Source organism: Fopius arisanus, unplaced genomic scaffold (assembly GCF_000806365.1).
Source record: "Fopius arisanus strain USDA-PBARC FA_bdor unplaced genomic scaffold, ASM80636v1 scaffold00107, whole genome shotgun sequence".
In the NCBI taxonomy this organism is placed as follows: domain Eukaryota; kingdom Metazoa; phylum Arthropoda; class Insecta; order Hymenoptera; family Braconidae; genus Fopius; species Fopius arisanus.
In genome coordinates, this window is record NW_011887846.1 from 186,692 (window position 1) to 208,378 (window position 21,687).

A 21,687-nucleotide genomic window follows, 5' to 3' on the forward strand; every position below is an offset into this window, starting at 1 on the left:
TACTCGTGAATTTTTTTTGTCAACAGTTAACTAATTTGTTCACGCAAAGCAGTTAGAGCGTCCAACAAGTCCTTGGAAAAAATAGTAAGAAAAAGTAAAAAAATGGACAGAACAGATCCAGCCATAAGCCTAATTCGTCGAGAAATAGTGAAAAATCATCTAGAAGTTGCAGCATCGATTCAAGTAAAAATCAAAACAGTTATCATAAAATTCCAACGATCTAACCTCAATCGAATTTTAATCCCCAAAATAAAAAGAAGATATCACTAAATTTGATGATTTGAAAAATCAACAATAGAATATCTTCTCGGAACTAGTCCCTGACCGAACAATTTTCTCACGAATTTTTCCAGGACATCCAGCAATGCACAGGGCCTCTGGAGCTTCTAAACGAATTGAATGCCGAGGGCCGATCAAGAATATCAAAATTGAGAAATAGCATCGAGAGCCTATCGAATTTAGCAGAGACCGAGATAAACGCTAAACGAAAAGCCGAATTATTGCTGGAAGTTGAGGACAGAAAGAGTCAATTATCAATGGCTCTGGCAGCTTTCAAGAAAGCCAATATTGTAGGTGCGTGTGTGATTGATAAAATGGCTAGAGAGGAATTGCTGACAACATCAGAGGAGCAGGAGATGATACTGAGGAAGAGGAGAGATCGCCAGGGTTTTGCTGATACAGCAAACAAAGCTACTGATAGGCTTCTCAGTATTTCAAGAACACTAGCTGAAACCAATCAACGAAGTGCTGATACCCTTGACACTCTCTGTTAGTATTTAGTGATAGGATAGTGTGGGGTAATATAGACATGTTTTTATTTAAATTCTCACAGCTACAATTAAGACTGTCCAATGTTTTTCTCGGATCACAAAGTGACTAGCTAAAATGATAAGCCCTTTCTTGAAAATCATTTAATTATTATCAGATTCAGTTCCATATTGATACTTTCAAAGGGAATCATTTCTTTTTCGTTCAACCATCTTATCTTATAAATTTAGTATTAAACATATCGTTGGAGTACAGCCAATTACAATTTATTTTATCAAATCTATTCAATCATTTACATTTTTATCAACCATTTTTTTGCGTTATTAACGATTCTTTTTATTTTTATTTTTGGAGAAATTCCACTTGATGCTCTATCAATGGGTTAATGGCTAAATACTTAAGTCATAGAAAAAAGAAAAAAAATTTGGATTGCTACAATTTTTAATGGGTGTCCATATTACCCTAGCATCTAATGTATAATAACTAGACGTTTTGTGTTAACATTTTCTTTTGGTCTTACAGTGACGTCTTCAGATAAAGTCACTGGCACCAAAGAAGAGCTAGAGCACCAACAACAGGCGATTGTTCAATCGGGAAAGCTCCTGGGAAAATATGGAAGACGAGAAGTTACAGACAAGGCTCTCCTTGCTCTGGCATTCGCTTTTTTTCTCGCTTGTGTGTTTTATATCATTCAGAAGAGGATTTGGTGAGGAAAGATTAAATGATGTATATGTGATAAGAGCCCTTGGCCTCTGTGATCTCGATGTTTTTTTACCCTGACCTAATTTTAATTATCGCCTATTTCAATTGAATGATTTTTTAGCAGCTACTCATGCTTGTTCTAATTTTCGAGACAGATAACTAACATTTTTCGTAATGTATCCGTGAAATTAAATCCTCTTTTTCTTCTCATATGTAAATATCTTTTAGCTCTAGTCGATATTAATTAAAATTCAATTAATTTATCGATTTTTATAATTTTTTAAGTTTTTCAAAAATCCGTGTTTTCACGACAACTGAAGGAAAAACATGAAATACCAATGATGGCTTAGAAAATGTTGTCCGATCTTTTCCAGTCGATTATAAGATGAGAATAATAGAAAAATTGTTGTATCGATATATAAAAAAGATTCGCTGACATTCGTACTGTGAGAATATTTGAAATCTCGACCTGTCGCCAGATTTTTTACGTCTCTTGAATTCTTCGTGAGTTTAAAATAATAGTTTTGATACTGTACTGTTGAAAGTAGAAGATAATTACCATAGCTATGTACCTTCATATAATTTTCTGATGATTGTCCAAAATTTAGTGTTTTCCATGAATTTTTCTGAAAGTAGGCTTCCTGACTTTTTCACCTATTTCGTTTTCCATTCTGCATTATCTTCCAAATTCATTCGATTATGTGTGAAGAAAATATTTCAATAAGATTTTATGGAAATTTTAAGATGATTGTAAATGACTGAATTAATTTATTAGTAACAATAACTATTACGTAGGGAGGGGAAGGGCGATTCTCCAATTGTTTCATTCCGGTTTCTAGAGATAAAAAAACGATAGCATCAATTTAGAATCACTGAAGTCATTATTTTCAGATCGGGGATTTTTGCAGAAATGATGACGTCTTTAGTTCGATAACAAAGAGCAAGGGAACAAGAGTGAAATATAAACACATTCTCGTCGCGTTTATTAAGATGAAGAGTGAAGAGTCAGGATAAAATAATCTCATCAGCAATTCACGATGACAGAGATATATTTAAGAATTCATATGGCAGAATTAAAGAACGACTGAAAGAATTGTTTTGCTCGGCTATAAACTTTTATCCCGGGATATTTTTCCTCGTCTTTTGTCCCTGGAGTTGACTAGGGCTGTGATATAAAAGACTGAGAGACTTCTGCACTTCGTCATTCGCATCTAAAATTCCCAACAAGTTTCACCTCAAAATAATTCCATAAACAATTACAAAAGTTGTAAAATTTTGTTTTAAAAAATGAAGACAATTATTGTTCTGCTCTTGTTCGTCATCACGTGTGTTTTGAGTGCTCCATGGCTGGAGGAAATATTAATCCCATATCCACAACGGAGAGCTGAGACGAGACGCAGTCGTCATGGAAAAAATGGGAAAGAACGATGGAAAGAGATCTGCAACACGATAAATCCAAATGGCTACGCATTCCCAGGACAAATACCGTATCCAGCATTAGCACCTTGTCCTTATTAATTATTTACGTGGAGTCTACAAGACACTTGTAATAATTATTCTTTATCCATAAGTAAATTATACGCGGGGGAATGCGTCTTTTTTCTTCCATTTTACAACATTAATTTCTCTCTCGCATTATTGAGGTACTGTGTTATGTACTCACTTGAAATATTATTAAACAAGCTGCAAAAAATTTAAATAAATAGCTATTTGCATATACCACTTTAAGAACATTTTTTAATTATTGAAATGACATTAATTGTCTAGATTTCGTTATTTTTTTTTCCACTTTTCACTATAGATGTAATTTATTAAAATAACATTGTATATTATTTAATAGATCTCAGCGAGCACTTTATAGTACTATTCGGATTATCCAATTTGATTTGATGAAAAGTTATTAATGATAATAGCAATTCCGTTTAAATAAAATCCACAGTAATTTTTGTTATCCACATAAATACTTATGTATTTCATTTTCATATACAAGCTCATTGAATATGTCATCCAATGTAGCAAAGAGGAAATAAGAATAATAGAAATAATAATAAGTAAAGTAGCTAGCTCGACTAGTTATGGAAGGATAATTTAATGAATCCAAACGTTCGTTGTGTACAGCTCCTGTACGTATTTTATATATCAGATATATGTATAAATAAACACAATCATAATTTTATCATGAAGCGCAATTCTTCAATTAATCATTTGTTTAATTCAATCGTTACATAAGACTACACATACCTCATTGCACATTGTGCACTCAAAAGTTTTTACGATTCGCCTTTTTTAATACGTATAAAAATAATTTATTTTCTTAAAGTATATACTGCCCTTAGACACTAATTTATAAAAGTACAGACACTGATTGTATGGGAGAGTCCAACAGGAAAACCTAGTGCTTTGACTAGTTAATTATATCGAAGTCCGTTTATAAATTTATTTAAAAACAATTTGTCCTTCCATTCTCAGATTTATCCAACTTTGTTCAATAATTTGAGAAAAAATGAAATGTTTCCTGAAAATTTTAACAGGAAATTCTGTGAATTCTCTGAGAACAATCACTGAATTTTCCCCGCCAACTCTTTCCCACGTGTTCCCTTAAAAATCTAAAATAAAAAATCACTTCCACACTTGAATGAGTCCATCAGTGCTGCCAGTTAAAATACAGGTATTGGACATAGCAACAGCCGAGATGGTGTCATGATGCCCAGAAATGGGTGCTTCGAGGGATGGAACAGCAGCTTCATCAGTAACCCGGACCCTTCCAGCACCTGGACCAATAATGGGTCCACCTCCAGCCAGAACTTCCTGGACAACATTTGTTCCATCGATCAGCCTCTGCTCATAAACCAAAGAATTCGATGCAATGACATCACTAGCAGCTGGCAAGGCGACATGAGACTCATTGGGAGTATTGAGATCCCAGTATCTGAGTTTCATATCAGTTCCCCCAGCCAAGAGGAATCCAGACCTGTCAACAGTACCAGCATGCATGGAGCAGACACTGTGTCCCTCCTGTGAATGACTGAGAGGTGGTGCCCCAGAGGCCCAGAGGACAGTTTGCCTGAAGCCAGTCTCGAGATTCCACATGGAAATCTCATTATTCCCCTGTACAGCAGAAATAATCCAGGACTGTTCAGTCGGATGAGTGATAACTTTCCTAACTCTTGCCCCAATAGGATGTTTGATGCTACTGATAGGCAACTGAAATCTCAAATCCCAACAGATATGAACACCAGAGCTAGTCCCAAGTGCCAGCCACTGCTGATAATTATTAACACAAAAGGACGTAATAACTCCATGTTTCAAGTCATTCTCGAGCTTCCAGGCGATTCCAGGACACCTCAGGTCCCAGCCAATGAGTGATCCATAGAGAGTGGCATAAATCAATACAGATTGTGATCCAGAGTCCAGGTACTGTAGATCAACAGCACATCCCTCTTCTTGGAGATCCAACTGCCTGGAGTTAACGAGAGTCATTTTGCTGGAACTTGGCTCCATTCTGAGAACAAAAACCGAGCCAGTCATGCTAGCTGAGCTAGCAATTGACTGTCCTTGCTCACAAACCGCCAATCCCACCAGTGGGCCTCCACGATTGACATAGGTCTGCCTCGATCTATTAGCAATATTTCTCCCTTCCATCTTGCTGGCGTCCCAAATCCTCACACACCCATCAGCAGCACAACTGGCGAACAATCCCGAATCAGGAATTGACACCAAACGATTGACAGCTGCTCTGTGCTCATGGAGATAAGCAACGGAGACACCTCGAGGCCTCCATCCACTGGGTAGAAGTCTCGTTCCAGCATGCCACGTCATATTGTCAGCCCAATGCTGAGCTCTGAGTGCAGCTCCATGCTGCTCCTGTTTTCTGTATGTCAATTTACGTAACTCCAATCTGCACGGGGCACACCTGTACTGGATGTATGATCTCTCGGGGAGTGAGTGATCGTTTATGCTGTTGATGTCAGCTAAACTAGACTGCTGAGGTGACAGATGAATGTCTCCACCGTGAATTGAACTGGGGCTCGAGCCACTGTTGCTCATATCATTTATTTTCAAACTCGTTTGGTTGGTCTCATTAGCTGCAAACATTGTTCTCCATTCCTGATTCATTGTAGAATAATGAGTACTCTCGGATGTTCTTTTATCGAATTTCTTGTACCCAGTCATTCCAATTTCCCCTTTAGCATCCGGATAAAGCATCACGATGTGGTGGCGTATCGTCTCCTTCATCATTGTCAATTCTAATTTACCATCATTAGCTGATTTAATAGCACTCTGCTTTGTATCCCCAGCCAATCGATACTTGTTTATCTTAATCAAGTGCTGCTTCATCGCCAACAACTGATCCTCAACGATTTCAGTCATCGATTCGGAATTCAATCTGCGAAACAAATTCCTCAATGATGTACTGGAGTCACTGTATTGAGGGACTGTACCACTGATAGTCTTGGATCTAGCTGATTTCCTCTCCTCGAAGGCTCGTATCAACTCATTGATGTCATTGTACTTTATCACAGAATCGAAAACAACACGAGGAATTGGTTGGACCAAAGCCTCAAGCAAGAGAACTTCCTTCTCAATCTGAATTAACGAGTACTTGAGATACGGCTGTATCAGAACCTGAACTTTACACTGGACATCAACTAAATTGAGAGTTCTAGCAGCTGCAGCGATGAATCCAACAGTTGCGTGTCTGATCCAGAGATTGGGATGCACCAGAAAGACAACAGCTTCAGCAAGAAGTTGATAAAGCGCAGGTTTGTGGAGAAGACCGAGTTCTGTGAGAGTTGCCATGGCATTTATTGCTTTTTTCGTAACGAACTCTTCAGGGTCAGTGAGTCCCTGCTGGAGTAGAGGCATCAGAATGGGACTACTGTGCCAACCAACGTAAACAGCAACTCCAACGATGCACTCGAAGAAAGAGCCACGTAATTGTTCGTCCTTTTTATCATTTAGGAACGTTATGACGTGACTCAGGAGCACGTCATTGGCTTTCTGCTTACCGAAGAAGACACACAGCTTGTTGATTCCATTCTCCATGAGGGTATGCTTGACGAGATTTGAGGTGTCTGTCAGCAGCATTGACACTGACTGCTGGACCATCTCATGGAGTGTTTGAAGTTCGCTATCGTAATTTGGCTTGGGCCCTTCCTTGTTCCCTGGATTTGTCAGGTGTGCATTCTCGAGGTAACGGAGTGCAATGTGCGCTAAGTGGGCGATATTTTCAGCATAAGCTGCACGCACTATGACAGCATCGTCCTGAGTAATGTGGGACAGACCTGGAAGGATGTACTCTGGGAATATATTGACGTCAGTAGGGGGAATTGTTTTCACCAAGTACAGGCATTTTGTCAGTGTGTGAATTGCTGAGACTCGAACGCGAGGCGCTGGATCGTGCACTAGGTGGAAGATGTACGGAAGAATTCGATCGAGAATTGTCTCGTCAGAGGTATTCTCGGCGAGCTCCAACAGAATTTCCAGGCTCTGGAGCTTCGATTGGGAGTGGTGGAGACCTCGGATGCAAGAGGTCACGAGTTGAGTTATGAGGATCAGTCCCTCGAGTTTGTCTGGTGAAATTATTTTGGATTTCTTTGGGGTCTCGTCATCCAGGGAGTCATTTGACTTTTCCGAGAGCTTCATTTCTGGATTTGTTTCCGCTCTATCGAAGCTCTGGTCACTGTCTCCTTCTGTCATCGTATTATCCTCGCTTTGACAGACTGAATCCTCTCGACTCAATTCAGTCTCTGATTTCTTTGGGCTATCACATGTCGATGATTCCTCGCTGCTCTTTCTTTTTGCTTCTGTCTCCTCTTCACTCTTCAGGATTATATTTATAATATTACCTATGTCTTTTTTCAGACGATTTATTTTCTCGTCTGGTGAGAGAATTGGTGCTGCTGAAAACATCAGCATGTACGATTGGAGAAAGGAGTAGAAGTACTCGGGGAAGATTTTACCTCGGGCTTGAGATAGATATATCTCTGCACTTTTACGATTACTCGGATTTTTCTCTAGCATTGATGCTAGTAATTCACGGATTCCTGGATCCTCGATCTTGTCTAGGTGTTTACTAGCTGAGTATTCGCTGTTTCTGTAAGCCAGCAGCTGGGAGAAGTCGAAGGGTGCGTGTCCCTCGTTGTAAAGTTCTGTTAGGGCACATCCTGCTGAAAATATGTCCATTGTTGGATGGAGATCACCGGTTTTTAGCTCTTGCTCTGGGAGGAGGAGTGTACTGCTCAGTTCAGAGGACAGAGTCTTCAGGAAACGCTCTGGGGCGATGTAGCATGTTCTAAAATTCATTAATATCGATGAAATAATAATTTCACAGTTAATTATTGAAGCCATGCTTTTCCTTCAGAAATTAGAAAACTTCGGGATAATTCATTACGGAATGACAGCTTTGTGTTCTATTTAATTTGTTAGTTTTCGGAGAGGAACGATTGATAGTCAGGGAATTCTGCAGAATTTTGGAAGCATCTGGATTTTAATACTTTACCTCCTCCTAGAGGTATCAAAGAAGTAAGAGAAATCCGCTGGGTTGTCCTCAGGTAAATACGTTGGTTTGAAACTTGCGAAATCAGTCAACAAAACCCAGTTCCAACTGGTTATCATTATATTCTCGAGTTTTATATCGCCGTGGCAGACACCAAACTGTTGAATAAAACAAAAAACTAATTATTGTTTTTACAGTAAATTTTTTTAACCATCCTACAACTATTTCACATTTTTTCATTGCAAGCATTGCAATTGTTCGACTTTTCGATTTTCTAATTTTGCCTGGAAATTATGATAAATTGTATAAAATATAAAAAGACGAAGTCAGATTTTAGGAAAGGGGAAGAATAAACTAAATTATTTTTCATGCTCGTCTCAATGTGCTTTACACATAGATCAGTTAGAATACATATAAAGAATATATATCCCTATAAATATTTCGAGATACTTCAATTTTTATGTTTTCCGAAGAAAAAGATTTGTACGCGCTTTCTGATTTTTAAAAATCAACCTATCAACTTCTTTCTTCAGCTACTGAGAAAAACTCATTTAAGGTTGTTGTCGCGTAGAATTTTTTTTCGACAGTTTTCGTTAACAATTTTATGCTGAATAGTTTAAAAAATTAGCAACAAAATGAGCCTTTTCCGTTTGCAATTGACCGTTTTGAACTTGAGATATAAATTTTTGAAATTCGAGTGATTTAACACGTGTTTAAATGGAGTTTTGCCGATTAGAATTTTTTAAAAATCAACGGCTCGACAGTTTCAGAAATAAAAAAAAACGTGGAATATACATCGTGGGAGGAAATACAGAAAAAAAAATCAAATCGATTGACCGTTTGGTTTACGGAATATAATTATCGGAAATTCATAAATTTATATAATTGAAAATAGTTAATATGGAAAATATATAGGTATGCTTTAGCTATCCATGCACAATGCAATCAATCAAGTGAGACTATATACCGCTAAAAGATTGTGTTCTAAACTGGCCCTTTTTACAGCGGATAAACTTTTTACAGAGACTGTCGCGCGACAACCACCTTAAAAAAAAATTGAAAAATCACAAAACTAATGAATGCATTGTATTTCAATTAAAATCAATGACTAAGGCTCAATAATACTGAGATTGAAAAAACATTAGCTAACTTTACGAACACATTACCGTCCAATCGGAAATGAAATTTGAAAAAGTGGTACCACGCACACCCTCCAAAAATGGCATACTCTAATTATTCTAATTTTTTGGATCACAATGGATCGACATGGGGCATTCGAAAGCAAAAATGATAAATGTCCATCCAAAAGTACGAAATAATCCGACATACCTTGTGTGCTTGATGAAGTGCATAAAGAACTTGGAACGTAATCCACTTTTTCTCAATAATCGACAAAAAGGGTCTCGTACTGATTCTATCATACAGCGAGTACTTGACGTATTCCCTCATAATAAATCCAGCCTTGTCTGTAAGCTTCAATAAATTCCACGGATTAATTTACACAATCTCAATACAACTAGGAGAGCCTGAGGTAATGAAGTCCCATTAAAAGCAGTTCCATTCTAAATTTTCAACTTTTAATAATATTCATCTGTTTGAATAACTATTCAAATTTCAATTGCCTGAGCTTCAACGATATTTTTCATACTAGAGTAATAATTTCATCAAGTCATGAGAAAAATTATTTTCTGTCGAAAGCATCAATGTGACATGAACGCAAGGTGCTTATTATTTTATAATTATTCTGTGATCAAAGAAAGACATTCGCCAGTCAGATAATTGGTGCTACACCATTTGGATAAAAACATAATGACCGTATTACCCCGCACTCTCCTAAAATCTTAGCTAAATAGGTACCAACTATGGTTCTCTGAAATGGTAGACAGTTGACAGCAGACGCTAATTTCGATCTGATTTCCTCGAGTTTATCCTTGTAGGTTGACAATGGCAGGGTTGGATCATGAATGACAAAAACTTTGACGACAATCAGACCCTCTTGGCTCCTAGCACGAGCCACTTTGAAGAATCTTGTACTCCCCAGACTGCATAAAAATAAAAAAAGCCATTAAAACTGCTTTGGCCTGCAGAAAAGAGCACTTGGATTTTTTTTTAATCACTCACTTTATGTCAAACTGGAGATCGCTGTGATCTGTCAAATAGTGCTCGACAGGAAATATCTGACTGGGAGCTATTCCCACCAGGTGATTACCCATTTTGACTTTCTAATGCTGCACAATTGATTTTTGCTGAGCAATGGAATTTTAAGAGAGTAAAATCATCCTCGTGTGATGATTGTTGTGATTGATTTTCTCCAGCAGATTGAGGTTTGAAGGGTTGGAATCAGCTGTTTGATATTTTTCCTGAACGACGAGACTAAATTCTAGAGCGGAAGTGACGAATTTTCATTCGGCTGCTACCGGAAATTCAATTCCCTGATGATTTCATAACCTAATTCGTAAACAAATTTAAATATCGAGAGGGAAAAAAGAAGTATTGAAATAATCGAAATGGATCGACAGATTCTCTTAAAAATATTCGAGAGTGACAGTGGATCGAGGGATTTAAAAAAGATGAAAAATATTGAAAAAGTCGTGGAGAGTTTTCCAGCGCTTGACGATACATCAATCTCGGCTCTTGCAAGTTCCTTGAGCAAATTATTGTCCTACAAAGTGTCTCCAGATGCCTATCAGAGATATTCAGCAAGAATTCAGATAATTGTGAGCTAAATCCATCAACAATCCCAGGGACTCAGAGCTTTCATTTAAATTCTATATTGCCCTATATTCAGTAAAAATATTTCCTAAACGAAGAAAGAAGAAGAAACTTTTGTTGTTACCTTTTTTGTAGAGCAATGTCAGCTGCTCTCTGAAAAAGGTATTGATTATTATTAATGTGTTTTACCTTGAAATTACTGAAGAATTTTTATTGCAGGAGGTAATGAGAGACTGGATTCAACCTCCACTAGGACTCCATGCTCATCCGACATTTTCCCAGGGTGAAAATATGGCGGAATTCATTCTCACTCTCATCAATAAGTACATGAACAGAGAAATCCTTCATAGAAAAAATCATTCCCCCAAGAGTCTAATAAAATTAGGTAAATTGCTGTTGAATTTGTCAAAGCAAAAACCAACGTACATTCCTCACTTCAAAAGCTTCCTCGAGCGGGCAGATCCATTACAGCTAGTCTGCGACGAGACCGAGGACTTTGTGAACGACTCGTTGAACAATCGAGACAAATTGGCACTAGAATGCTGCCTCGTTGATAAACTCCACATAATAAATGCCAAAGAATCAATTGAAAAACCCCTCGTCGATAACTTCCTCGAGAATTTCGAGGGATTGAGAGCCAGAGAGGAATTGTCCACTTCAGAGAATTTTATGAAAATGATCAATTTAATTTCCTCGTCATCGAAATTATTTCAACTGGCCTCCAGCATTCTCAAAGAATTATTCGTACACTGTGATCTGCCTTTATTGATGATTGATTACATTCAATTTGTGTTGAAACACGTACTGTCCAATATTAAAAATATGAATCTCGACCTGTACCCAACGCACTTGCAATCTTACGTGGCATTACTGAGGATCGACAGTAAATATCACACTGAAAGTTCAAAGAGATATACTCTGGATTCACTCAGTAACATGTACTTAAAAAATACAGATCAAGTATTAATTTTAATGCTACACTATCCAAATTGGTTCGAGGAATTGTCGAATTACGTCATAGATTTTATTTAATAAATCGTACAGATGTAAATTGAAGAAAAAAAAAAAACAATTGGCGAATAGTCGATTTATCTAAAACCATTGATCTGCCTTTTATTTTCCACCCAATTTTCCAGTAAAGTACATATTTCTCATTAAATTCTTTTTATTTATAGTAATCAATTAATCGTTAATTTTCCTCATTGCTGCTCTGAGTGTACGTGTGCAATTGGGAATTAATCACATGCGTACATTTACATTTATCTCCAATTAAAGATTTCCTCTCTCTTTGTTTATTTAACAAACAGTTCAGGCCTATAGCTACCATCGCCATAATTTTGTCATTTTTTTTTTTAACTCGATCGTGTGCTGTCAGAGGAAACGAAACGTGATTTTTTTATTCTTCGATAATTAATCGTTAATTACTTCTTCGTTTGAACACTCATGCTACCGTGCTACGAATTATCTCTTCATTAATTCTTTTTGTTTTTACATATATATATATGTATATATATATATATATTTCATACGTCTTTGCATTGTCCTCACGACGCTCTTGCACCTAAATTTATTCCCTATTTATTCTTCAATGCAGCGAGTTTGTTGTACGAAATTAATTGAAAAATTCAATTATAATTGATACTGGGGAGGGGGACGATTGTTTTTATATATTCAGTTAATTTTTCTTTTGAAATTTAAGAACATGGCAGTGATGTGCTATTCTTTTCTACTCTCAGAATCCTTGCACATTCAATGGTATCTCCCATCATTTTTTTATCCAATTATTTATAAAATTCCAACGAATTCTACGTGTCCCCCGATCAATAGATACAACCCAAACAAATGAATTGAAGTGCTTCAACGAGAATATTTGTAGGAGGGTAGAAATATACACACGATAAATTATTATAAAAGAAAAATTCTCTGTTAGCTTTTTTTTTTATAATTTCTTACATCAAACAGGGAAAAAAACAAAATATCCAATGCTATTTCTAATGATGAACTGTTTCTGTCGCGCAAATACATGAATTTTTCCGTTGATTATTTTAACGTGGGAATAAAATTGTAAAATATAATGCGTGTAATTCATTAAATTTCATTAAATCCACTCACACGAGTTTATCTACAAACTTTTCTCCCAAAATTTATTCTACATTTAATAGTTTTTCATTTTTAATATCGTTCGTGGTCTCTCGTGTTTCTTAATATAATTTTTCTTATTATTGACTGTGACACGGTACATCAGAAGCAGAACAGAATTAATGAATAGATTAAAAAATGCAATAATCGAAAGCTTAGCTAGATGAAATGAAAGAAAAGAAAACTAAGTGAAACGCTCGGGACTAGATGAATCAATAGAGAAATCAAGAATTTAATGAAAGCTCAAAAATTATACTATTAAACCACAGTGTATAATCATTATAATAACTCAGATTAATTAATTGGTATAATATTCCTTTGAGATTATAATAGATCGCAGAAATTCGTTAGGTTCGGCAGCGAATTGTTTATCAGGCAAACGAGTCATTGAATCGTACAATAGTCGACTTAACAATTCATTACTTTTCTATAATTAACGCGCGTGGGGAAGCAATAATAGAGAAAATAGATTTATCTCCTTCCCACGGATTATTTAATATTGTTTTCATAGATTTTATGCATTTCATTGAATATCGGTGGCGACAGTAGCACAAATTGATTGATTGTTACGACAAACGATGAAATTGTTAAGTAATTGAAACCCCACGCGTTAAAAACAGCCATCGCAATTATTCGGCTACGATTTAATCATTTTTTTTTGTTAGTTATTCATTGTTTTTTATAATTTTTTTTACTTTTCATCGCTTTAACATTTTAATCGGCTAAACGGTGGCGATTCATCAACCGTGTAACATTATTTATGTAAAACAACCAACGAAACATCCAGACATTTTTTTTTTTTTCATTATTGTTATGGGTTTTTTTTTAGATATCTTTATCGACTTTTTGAACTCATAATTACGAAAATAGATGAGAGAACTGAAAGAGAACGGAACAAATGGGAGAAGTTTGGAAAATAAATTCGTTAATCGTTCCAAGTGACAAATAAAATTCACTTGTTAATCATTAAAACGTAGCAATCATTAATCTTCAGCATTTTACCATTGAATAATTACTTTAACATTAAATCTTCTTTTAATCATTTAATTCATTTCTCTCACTAGACACGATTCAACATATAGAAAGTTCATCGTTATTATTCAATAATTATTACTTATAATTTATCAATATTAATCTTAAAGCTGTCTAAGAACTCGCTGCGTGGCAGGAGCGTCGTGTATCGTTTTTTCCATCATCTCAATTTTTCATTAGTTTTTTCCACAAGTTGAGACGTATTTTATTACTCTTTGTCATATCCGCGATAAAGGTACGTTTGTAGTTGTCCACTTGTTTTCACATTTTTAAAGTTCATCTCGTTATTTTCCTTCTGCGGTACAATCGTTCTCCAATATCTCCAATATCTTTTCTTTGTTCTGATTTTTTTATAATTCCTATTCCATCACTCCACACTGACAAGAAAAATTATTCTCCCAAATATTCATTATTCTGAGAGAAGTATGCATTTTAATAAAAATGTTACTTTTCCAGGGGATCCCGACTAGGCGTTGATGATCATAATTATATTGCTCTAGAGGATTGTTAAGTTGTCTATAATCTTGAATAAAATCGATTAATAATTATGAATATTAAGAAACTCCATTAATTTCTTTTGCTAAGAAAATTTCAAGTATTTTAAGAAAATTAATAACAATTAGTTTAATTTATTCACAGACATGTCTGACATTATCATGCTCTCAAGCAATTTGGTGATCATTATCACAATCCAGTGAGAATGGCCTAGAAATTCCGTAACCGTGGATACAATACACACTTGTCTCAACTAAATGGATTCTCATAAAAAATAATTTGTTACCTCAGTGCAGTGCAGTGTGATTATTTCTCATTTTCAATTAGTATACAATCAGCGAGATCCCTAGACCGCAAATGTGTAACTGTACGTTGTGTATGGTGTTTTATCGATTTAATCGTGTCTCAATATATCTCAATTATTTCCTCATTTTTCTTTCATTAAAGTTTTATTCGTAACATATATATATAATATATATATACCTTAAATATTTACTACTTGTTGATGCTTTTTTTAATTTTATATAGATCACAATGTGTCATACCATCTGCGCCAGTGAACATTTTTTTAAATATCTCTATGCCTGCACTTTTATTTCATTCATCACTTTATCTAGTATTTTTCTTTATCTATTATGCACATCTTCATTACCATCTCTTGGCTTGGATTATTATTATTTTTTCTCTTCGGGTTATAAGGGATAAATAATTTCAATTGTTTGTAAAGGGATTACACACACGAAGATTGGACATTTGTGTGAATGGAAGTAACAGTTCAAGAGAATTATTTTTTGTTCAATCTGTAATAGTGGGAGAATTTATTTGAAATAATGACAAAACTAATTGGCAGGCAATTGATTGAATTACTCCGAGGCTCAAAGCCAAAACACATGCGTTAATCTCTCATTCCCTTAATCATCACCTCTTAACCGAGATAATGTGTCCCTATTGTGAATGATTTAATATTTATCGAATTTTTTTTTAATATTCTCCTATACTAGATAAATTCAGACCAGCCGAAATTGATTGATTTTATTTTTTGGAAAGAAAAGGAGGGGAATTAAACGTATAATAAGAGAATGCAAAAAATTGAAATATCTAATTGGAATAGATATATAGAAATAATTCAAACAGCTAAAATATAAATAAATTTGCATTTCGCCTTTTACCGTCTCCTTTCGTATTATTACTTTTAATTAGTTTTTTTTTTCTCTAGTTTTCTTTTCATCTGTTCTTTTATCTTTAATAACGCACGGGCTGTGTCCATGCTCCGAATTAAATAGCACTTTTTTTTTCCATCTGTAATGCATTTACAATTCACCTCAACTACTTTAATCAATAATTAATGATTAAGGATTCCGCACCAGCGCGAAATACTATTTAAACACTTAATCGTCGTTCCACTCGTATTATTTATCTGTTGTTGACGTTTGTTCAATAGGATGGGAACGCCAATTACATATTACTTCATTATTGAAATTGTTGATATTAGCACAGCATTGCAGAATGAAAGCGTAGTCATTTTTTTTTTTTCAAATTCTCTCGTTCGATTTAACCAGAAATAAACTCGCCCCACGAATTTTCTTCTCGTTTCTGTTCATCTGCCATTTTATCTGTTTCAATTTGTTGGGGTTTATTTGGTATTTATTGTGAATTCATCTGCTGAGTCGAGGTAGAAGGTGTCCCTTTTATTCATTATCCTCACAGAGCTGCCCTCATTAGTCAATTAATAGTTTTCAACTCAAGATTAACGAAATAATGGCAATAATTATAATCGTAACTCCATGTCGAATAACATTCATAACATTCAATAGTTTTTCTTTTTCGTTATTCATAAAATCTTAACGATCAAATTCAAATTGTTTCAACGTAACGATTTAATTCATACGATCAACATTTCTAATTCGATTTAAATTTGTTTTAAATTTATTCATTGGCATGGAAAAGTACGAGGGAATAAACTAATAGTGCGTGATCAAAAAAATCTGGTGCAAGTGAAAGATCAAGGGATTAACTCTTAACAATAGAGTCATGAATAATTGGTTAATGTTGATGAATTGAATGGCGATGGCAATGATGATGACGGCGAAGAAAATATTAACGACGTGTACACGAGTTTTTTTCTCATTCTATATCTTGTCCAATGGATTTTGTTTAAAATAATTTTATGATTTTAAATGGTTTCCTTTTTTTTTTTACTTTTTTCCCTCTCATTTGTTGGTTAAGTTAAAGCCTTTTTCACTTCAGATCAAATTTGAATCTAAATTTGGATTCGGATTAGGCTGTGAGGAAGATGGCGATGAGGCCTGCTGACCACTGCCTGATCCTTTGACATCCGACATTACATTACCCGGGCCCATTCCACTCATACTGACACCACCACCTCCTTCCTTCATTTTTTCACAGTAATCTGCGAAGATATCACGAAACCGAGACCATGATTTCTCGGGCACTGTTATGGCCGTTCTGAAGTTTGTTTTTACCTGGAGAAAATACATTTTTCAATAAAAAAATAACAACTATTCCATCTAAACTACCCTTTTCTAAAATAATTACTTTATAAAATTGTGCGATGAATTTTAGTTCCAGATTAAGGCCCGGATGGACTATCTATCGAATGTTATCTTTTGTTTAAATTTTATCTTTTTAGCCTAAAATATATTGTGATCAAATTTGTGATGCGGGAGTTATTCGAAGGGTTATAAAAAAATAATGAAAATAAAGAGGAAAAATTATTGAAGGGCGCTAAAGAGCGATATTGTTTAAAAGGAATCTACCCAGTTTACAAAAAAATAATAAAAATTACGCAGCTTACCATTGCTCTCTAGAATATTGAATGACAGCAAGATGCAATAGTAAGCTACGTATTTTATTGTTATTATTATTAATAATAATAATCTTTATTGTCAGAGGCATGGTCTTTGGACCTTTTACACACCCTTCTCTGTACCCATTAAATTGAATTATACAATAGTCAACGCTTAAGAAGGAGATTATAATCTGCTAAAGAGGTGGTATCCAAAACTCAGAGTTAAAACTCGGTATTTTTTATTATTTTTTAGCAAACTTGGTAAATCCCTTTTAAATAATATCGATCTTTAGCGCCCTTCAATAATTTTTCTTCTTTTTTTTCATAAGTTTTTCATGTCTATTCAAGTGCTTCCCGCAAGCCAAAATCAATCCCAAATTTTAATATATTTCAAGTTAAAAAGATGAAATTTAAACAAAAGTCGACGTTCGATAGATAGTCCACCCGGGCCTTAAATTTAAAATTCCATTTTCAAAATAACAAAGTATAAAATTACTGTTATAGTATTGGAACACAATTCTGACAAGAATATTTTCCTATTCTCTATTTAAAGTCGCAGTTCAAAAAATTATCTTAAAAATTCTTGCTTTAGCTTTCATATCGAATTACTCATTACAATTATTCAAATTCAAAATTCCATTTATCTAACTAAAAAATATATATATTTCCATTATCACATTATAATGAATTTCTGCAGAAAATATTTCGTCTAATTCCCAGGACTTTAATTCCAGTTATTAGATATATTTCTATCGAATTTACAAAAAATACTGAATAAATATATCAGAAGATTCAGACGAATTAAATTAAAAAAGCACGAAATTTACCTCTGAAATTCTCATGTAGATTCCACGATTGTTCTGCCCAATATCAAAGTAAAAGTTTTTGTTGTCAACGCGCATATAGCGTCCCTCAGGTAAATCCCCCTTGAATCCGCCATCATCGATGCCAAATTCCTCGAGAAGATCCGTGAGAGCATCTCTGAATTCGATCATTCCCTGGGCAGGTATTGCTATCTGTGTTCTAGGTCCCCCTCGTGTTATCGTCTGAGACACCTGCAACACCAATTCATCATTCACCCCAAGAAATAAATTCCAACAAAAAAAAATTAAAAAAAAAACAAACCATCAAACTCCCGAGCTTTTATGAATAAAACTGATACAAATCACCTTGTCTCGAAAAATTCCTCATTAACTACAGAAAAACAATTTTTTTCATACTCAGATTGTTTGGTACATACAGGGTAACTCACCCGCAGGAAACGACCACGGGAATTTTCCTTGAGGTCCAGGTAATATCGCCTATTGTCCTTCACCATCATCTCGGATTTGAGCTTTCCATCGTCCGGTACGTTCTCCGGATTTGGTGGACCTGTTCTCAAAATCTCCATTCAGCAAAAAAAAATCCCAAACTCCTTAAGCAAGAGAGTAAAAATAAAAGACTTACCTAGCGATGCGTAGAAATCGCTAAACGTTGAGAGATGATCACGAAATTCTGACGCTGTACTTAGGGCTAAAAATATTTGACTACGTCTGCCATCAGCTCCGATCTGGATAAAATATGAATACCCATTATTAATCAATCAATTAATTCAGTAAAAAATTAGTTGAATTAATTACAAAGTCAATCAATCCATTCACGAATTGTTTTTCTCCTAAATTCTCAGGACTTGTATTTTTCTTTTGATAGATAAAGCCATTTTCTATTTTCTATTCAAAAATAATAGACGGATTATAAAAAAAATCTGTAAAGAATATTTCGTCCAGTTCTCTCCTATAATTTCGAAGAATCCAATTTTCCTTTTATGAAATAAAATAACTTTCTATTTTCCATAAAACTCCTAATTACGTATACAACAAAATAATAGTCAATCAATTAATTAATTGAGTTCTGAATGTGTAAAATTTAATGCCAAAAGCAATCAATCCCCGTCATTTGAAATGAACAAGTTGTCTCTAAGTAAAACAGTCAACGAAAAAAGTGATAATTCAACTAAAATTCACCTCTGCGACTTTGATGAACCTTCCGCGTCTGTTCTGCTTGACATCGAGGTAGAACCGCTTGCTCTGAATCTGTAGCATTTTAGTAGCGAGCTCCTGCTCACTTTGTTGTCCATGTTGGCCTGAAAAAAAAAATCCGAAACAAGAAGACATGAGTATTCATCTAAAAAAAAGAAAAGAAGGTGTACGAGTCCCTGGAGATTGACCCTCTCCGCTGTTTCTTGCCCCAGAAACGTGAACAAAGATAATAGTTTGAGGTAGGACAGGGGAATAGTAGGACAGAGAGCCATGTTGCTGGTCCTCGATCAATAACAGCTGCGGCCCGGGTTCAACGACCCCCCCTCTCTCCTCAAATCTTCCATGTCCCACTGTTACCCATTGTAATCCCCAGAATAAACACCAACTAACAACAATTGATAATTGACCCCCAATTTACGTACTGGCCTGGATGCTGCCCTGAATGGTCACTGGGCTGAGATCGCCCTGAAATATTCTGCTCTTGAACATGGCGACTGGATTCACCAATATCTCCACGAATTTTCCTCGTTACCACTTTCCAACCGATACCGCTAATTAAATCGACTGGCGTTGGCCAGCCGTTGTTGGTCAACCAATCGTCATCCCGTCATCCCGTCATCTCCATCTGTACCATCCCTACCTCCAGCCCTTCCGAAATTTCACCCGAGTCACCATTTCGAATAAATCCAGTGGTCAATCTTCACCACCCGTATCATCCCCGTGGATTTATCAAAATCGCAAGTGATAGTTAACGGTTGAAATAAATTCACAAAAGTGTCATCGATTCCTGTAGTTGGCTGCGCGACTTTGCTGCACCCTGACCTAGCTCAATGACAACTGCATCTAACGAGAGGCAAGTCACAAAGAGGGAGAGCTCCGTGGGCAGATATTCCAACAGTACTTTTGCGCAAACGCTACCACGCGGACAACACGCGTCTAACCCCCCGAATATTCATAAATATCCAATGAAAATCACCTTCTGGATACCAGTACTGGATCTTGTCCATGGTGTCTTCACCCCAGCCATTGGTCATCTCCAGGGCCACGAAATCCTCTTTTACCCCTTGCATTTTTCAAATTCATCAGATTGATCAGGACTATTTCTTATGTATCGCGATGATTCCTAGAGGAATGATTGGAATTTTAGGATGTGCCGGTTCGTTTTTGATATTTCCCGATTTCTCGCGATATTGACGGATAGTTTTTTGAAAAAGATTTAAAATATTTGGTGATGTCTTGCGGATGATTCTCGACACATGGCAAACGATCTCTCACGAATCGCGATAGTGACAAAACTAACTTGACCGGATCATAGTCATGCCGTATACGTGGTGAAGCATGGCCGTGCGTAGTCAGCGCGATGACACATCGCGTTTGCAATACACTTTTCCCCTTCCATGAGTTTTCACGTTTTTTTTATCCCTCTCCCGATGATCCAATGCAGATTTTCCCGTACTGACTCTCATTTCCAATCATTCCAATGATTTCCCCTGGATACCCCTTCGATTTCACCGATCGAATCGGCTCTATCGAGTCTGTCGTCAAACGCGAAATCACCGATGACGTAGGTATTACGGATCATTCATGGAGATGTCTCGTCATGGCTGTGGAATGCCATCCGCGGGGATGCGGATGTCTTTGTGGGAGGGAATTTACGATTTTCCAGCGAGAAATAACTCGGTGCGGATGACTCCAAATGGCTTTATACCCCACCTTTTGCTACCACTTTGTCGCCACGTGACGCTAACACTTGGCCACGTGATATGTCCCTCCTACAGCCCCCACCTTTTCTACTCCAGATTCGTCAGACAGCCTGTGACGTCACGGACAGCTGACTATCCAGGGGATTTCACCGAATCCACGAGTATTTCGAGTCTGAGATTTTAGTCAACGGATTTCTCTTGCCAAAACTATCCCCAACTAAACATCGATAAATGCAGTCTCCTCTCATACCACTTTTTATCCAATTTCTCGAAATTCAAGGGAGACAATCATATTTTCATTGTTGGATTATTGAGTCTATTTTATTTCCAATTGACCGTTACAAAAATGAGTCGATACGGAGGTTGACTGAAAGTCACTTGAGAGGCTACATAAACATAAACCAAAATTTCTGAGGAAGAAAGAACAGAGAGTTCTTTCATTAGGTGACGAATTTTGTAATAGGTCTTTGTGATTAGTTTTTAGTCTCCTGGAGAGATCCATAGAGTACAGGCGTTTTTCTTCCTCGTGCCATTTAAAGAATAAAAGAATTTAAGTTTAATCCACGGCATTAAATAATTATTTATGTCTCCCATTTCCATTATTCATAAATAGATTTTACGGATTTCGTAGCTCTCATGCTTTTCTATCTTGAAATTCTAGAAATGGACTCCCTATAGAAACTTTTATCCCGATATTGTCATTATTACTCTTTGATAAATTCTAAATATTTTGTATTAATTTTCAAAACCTATTGAATAAACATCAAATTGACTGATGAATCATATCATTCTGATGATTTTTCATTAAGG

The 21,687-nt window shown here is 35.9% G+C and overlaps 4 protein-coding genes across 7 annotated transcripts in view; 2 read left to right on the forward strand and 2 right to left on the reverse strand.

The window, feature by feature from the left end:
- Positions 1-3,646, forward strand: Sec20 (vesicle transport protein Sec20; the record flags this gene model as incomplete). The annotated part of the gene is given in 4 exon segments (XM_011312781.1): positions 1-183; positions 354-768; positions 1,291-1,474; positions 2,362-3,646. Coding segments are annotated over 4 exon segments (681 nt in total). The 3' UTR covers positions 2,363-3,646.
- On the reverse strand, positions 3,247-10,373 carry Vps15 (vacuolar protein sorting 15). 2 transcript variants are annotated; one of them, XM_011312779.1, is made up of 5 exons: positions 10,091-10,373; positions 9,831-10,011; positions 9,299-9,442; positions 7,973-8,127; positions 3,247-7,765 (listed from the first exon to the last, which is right to left on the reverse strand). In XM_011312779.1, the coding sequence occupies exons 1-5, from the start codon at positions 10,180-10,182 to the stop codon at positions 4,090-4,092; spliced, it is 4,248 nt and encodes a 1,415-aa protein (XP_011311081.1). In that variant the 5' UTR covers positions 10,183-10,373; the 3' UTR covers positions 3,247-4,089. The 2 variants fall into 2 exon arrangements, with proteins under 2 accessions (XP_011311081.1, XP_011311082.1); XM_011312780.1 differs by lacking the exon at positions 10,091-10,373 and having other exon boundaries at positions 9,827-9,914.
- A 19-nt stretch (positions 10,374-10,392) lies between these two features.
- LOC105271313 (uncharacterized) lies at positions 10,393-11,750 on the forward strand. Its single transcript, XM_011312778.1, has 2 exons — positions 10,393-10,686; positions 10,901-11,750. The coding sequence occupies exons 1-2, from the start codon at positions 10,477-10,479 to the stop codon at positions 11,711-11,713; spliced, it is 1,023 nt and encodes a 340-aa protein (XP_011311080.1). The 5' UTR covers positions 10,393-10,476; the 3' UTR covers positions 11,714-11,750.
- Positions 11,751-11,768: 18 nt separating this feature from the next.
- The window catches only part of Pur-alpha (Purine-rich binding protein-alpha), a 14,631-nt gene continuing 4,712 nt past the window's right edge, over positions 11,769-21,687 (reverse strand). The window contains exons 1-6 of one of the 3 annotated variants that reach the window (XM_011312782.1): positions 20,151-20,465; positions 19,160-19,278; positions 18,603-18,705; positions 18,397-18,527; positions 17,984-18,211; positions 11,769-16,830 (exon numbers count right to left, since the gene is read on the reverse strand). In XM_011312782.1, coding sequence (XP_011311084.1) covers positions 16,591-16,830; positions 17,984-18,211; positions 18,397-18,527; positions 18,603-18,705; positions 19,160-19,278; positions 20,151-20,244 — 915 coding nt within the window. In that variant the 5' untranslated portion in view covers positions 20,245-20,465 and the 3' untranslated portion in view covers positions 11,769-16,590. Of the gene's footprint in view, positions 16,831-17,983; positions 18,212-18,396; positions 18,528-18,602; positions 18,706-19,159; positions 19,279-20,150; positions 20,466-21,687 lie in introns of those variants that run through there. The other 2 variants (XM_011312784.1, XM_011312783.1) reach the window with 2 other exon arrangements.

What these genes read in the sequence shown, in the direction of transcription:
- Vps15 (XM_011312779.1), bottom strand. Translation starts at nt 10,182, where the DNA reads ATGGGTAATCACCTGGTGGGAATAGCTCCCAGTCAGATATTTCCTGTC. An exon ending in GATCTCCAGTTTGACATAAA is followed by an intron (nt 10,012 to 10,090) that starts GTGAGTGATTAA and finishes ATTTTTATGCAG; the next exon opens with TCTGGGGAGTACAAGATTCT. An exon ending in CACTTCATCAAGCACACAAG is followed by an intron (nt 8,128 to 9,298) that starts GTATGTCGGATT and finishes TTTATTCAACAG; the next exon opens with TTTGGTGTCTGCCACGGCGA.
- LOC105271313 (XM_011312778.1), top strand. Translation starts at nt 10,477, where the DNA reads ATGGATCGACAGATTCTCTTAAAAATATTCGAGAGTGACAGTGGATCG. An exon ending in CAGCAAGAATTCAGATAATT is followed by an intron (nt 10,687 to 10,900) that starts GTGAGCTAAATC and finishes TTTTTATTGCAG; the next exon opens with GAGGTAATGAGAGACTGGAT.